The 2,106-nt window shown below is 54.4% G+C and overlaps 1 protein-coding gene across 1 annotated transcript; it reads right to left on the minus strand.

Annotated features, from left to right (window-relative positions):
- Positions 1–609: 609 nt before the first annotated feature.
- Positions 610–1,620, minus strand: LOC109749968 (snakin-2). The gene is made up of 3 exons (XM_020308903.3): positions 1,319–1,620; positions 1,140–1,212; positions 610–1,046 (listed from the first exon to the last, which is right to left on the minus strand). Exons 1-3 carry the CDS (start codon positions 1,382–1,384, stop codon positions 862–864), a joined length of 324 nt encoding a protein of 107 aa, XP_020164492.1. The 5' UTR covers positions 1,385–1,620; the 3' UTR covers positions 610–861.
- Positions 1,621–2,106: the final 486 nt, after the last annotated feature.

Genomic DNA, 2,106 nt, shown 5'->3' on the forward strand with positions numbered 1-2,106 from the left:
TAATATTATGCCGCGAGGGTGAGGCTTGTAATTTGGCCGATGGCCTAGACTCTAAAAATCTTCTTCTTATTCAATAAAAATGGCGATGCCTTTTGCCTTGTTTCAAGAAAAAGAACCACCTCAGCTCAGTCCCATGGCTACAATGTCTTCTTTTCTTTTCTTTAATAGTACATAGTATGCGCAATCTTGCAAAAAAGGAAAAAAAAGAGTATGCGCAATCTTGGCCTCAGCTCCGGCCCCCTGGGGACACAACTCGGTGGAGGTTGGTGGTGTTACTGTCACGTACGCGGTACCATGCACCCGTGCGTGCTATGATCACATACCATATCTTCTCTATGGTAGTACGCGTCTTTTAGCTCGAGGCAGTACCGATGCCCGCTTGCATGCACAACCAAGAAGTGAAGCATATATGCGGCCCTTGCAACACGACAGCGCATGCGACAGACGGAGTAAAGAGTGGCAGACAGAGCAGATGGTTCATGGCATGGCATGGACTGCGATGGATAAGAACTCTCCTTTTTTTTTGAACGAGGGACGAGGGAGGCGCACGAGGCGCCAACTTTCATCTCAAACAAAGCTGACGTATACGGCTAGCAAGAGAACCATGCATTCACCACATAAACCTCCGGATGGGCTTTATTACAAGAGAAATATGCCCACCTACGGGACAATACATACTTACTTTTTACACAAGAACACACACCAGGTCCACCAGCTACAGCTAGTCAACACCGTTCCTTCCACACCAAGACGAAATCACGAAGGTCACCGGTAACGCTAACGACAACCATGAGCAAAGCTCAGCTACTCTACTAAGATATTTAGGCGCGCGAGGCGAAGACATGAGGAGGCAGTCAGGGCTCAGGGGCACTTGGTCTTGTTGCCGTGCGTGGTCCAGTCGGTGTAGCACTTGCCGCAGGTCTCCTTGTTGCCGGCCGTGCCCGCCGGCACGCAGCGGCACACGCTGCAGCACTTGAGGCACGCCCGGCTGCACAGCTTCGGCCGCGAGTTGGCGCTGCACCGCAGGTTGCACGCCCACCCGCAGTCTGCATACATCACACATTCACACGCCATGGAATGAATGGGCGCATTTCCTCTCATCTGAAATACTCCTATCTATCATAGGGCAGATTTGATACCTTTAGAGGGGTCTACGATGTTGTGGGGAGGAGGCCCGAGCGGAGCGGCAGCCGGAGCAGGAGAGTCGGCAGCCTATCGGTCACCCAGAGGAGAAAATCAGCATTGTGAGTTGGAGTATCATACGTACTATCATGCACTGTCGCATTGAGTAGTTAGACAGAAGGTCCCCTTAACTCACCTTGATGGTGCTGAGCAGGAGGAGGGCCGCCACCAGCGCGGCCACGGCAAGCTTGCCGAGCGCCATGGCTCCTTCCTCTGGAGTCTGAAGAGCTTTCTTGAGCTGTGTGGTGTCTTTGGGTTGGGCGGCGATGCAGTGCCGGAGTCAGCCTGTGTGATGGTTAAATAGAGCGGGGGCCAAGGGTTTAAACACTTTACAGGCTTGCGCTGTGGAAGTGGAAGTGATGGGTGGTGGCCAGGTTGGCTCCTGGCAAGGGCGTAAATGGTCTGCACTTGCCCAATGGCCTTTGACACGTACCACCACCGTCGCCTGGCTAAGTGGAGTAAATGGGCTTTTAACTCGCCCTGCTCACGGGGCGCCACCTGCCCCGCCCTTGATTACAGATAAACACACGGGCGGCGACCCCGATTGCGTTCCGTATAGCACACCTAGGATCCTCTCCACGATGGTGTGGAAATTGGAAATTTGGTCCTCCTCCTGTCAAGCAAGCATGCTGTCGTTGAGGCCTGGGCCGCGCGGTGCGTCGTTTGATGAACGGTGAGCGAGACAAGGGAATAGGACGGGGGAGCAGAGCAGAGTGCCGGGCGTACGAGCGTTGAGCTGCATTCCACTTCCACCGAGGGGCGAGAACGAGAGGGGCGGGGACAGAGCGTGCGTGCTCTGGGCACCGCCGCGGTGTGGGGACGAGCGGGCTACACTACAACCCGTGTAGGAGGAGACCTCACTCTGCCCCTAGGATTTGTCTGCTCAAATTCTCCTAAAATCTTTTAGCACATCTCCAACGCCGA

This window comes from Aegilops tauschii, chromosome 2 (genome assembly GCF_002575655.3).
Source record: "Aegilops tauschii subsp. strangulata cultivar AL8/78 chromosome 2, Aet v6.0, whole genome shotgun sequence".
In the NCBI taxonomy this organism is placed as follows: domain Eukaryota; kingdom Viridiplantae; phylum Streptophyta; class Magnoliopsida; order Poales; family Poaceae; genus Aegilops; species Aegilops tauschii.

Excerpts from the sequence above, each read along its gene's own strand:
- LOC109749968 (XM_020308903.3), bottom strand. The coding sequence starts at position 1,384 with ATGGCGCTCGGCAAGCTTGCCGTGGCCGCGCTGGTGGCGGCCCTCCTC. Across the intron at positions 1,213-1,318 it reads TCCTGCTCAGCACCATCAAG|GCTGCCGACTCTCCTGCTCC; the intron begins GTGAGTTAAGGG and ends GGTGACCGATAG. Across the intron at positions 1,047-1,139 it reads CATCGTAGACCCCTCTAAAG|ACTGCGGGTGGGCGTGCAAC; the intron begins GTATCAAATCTG and ends TGATGTATGCAG.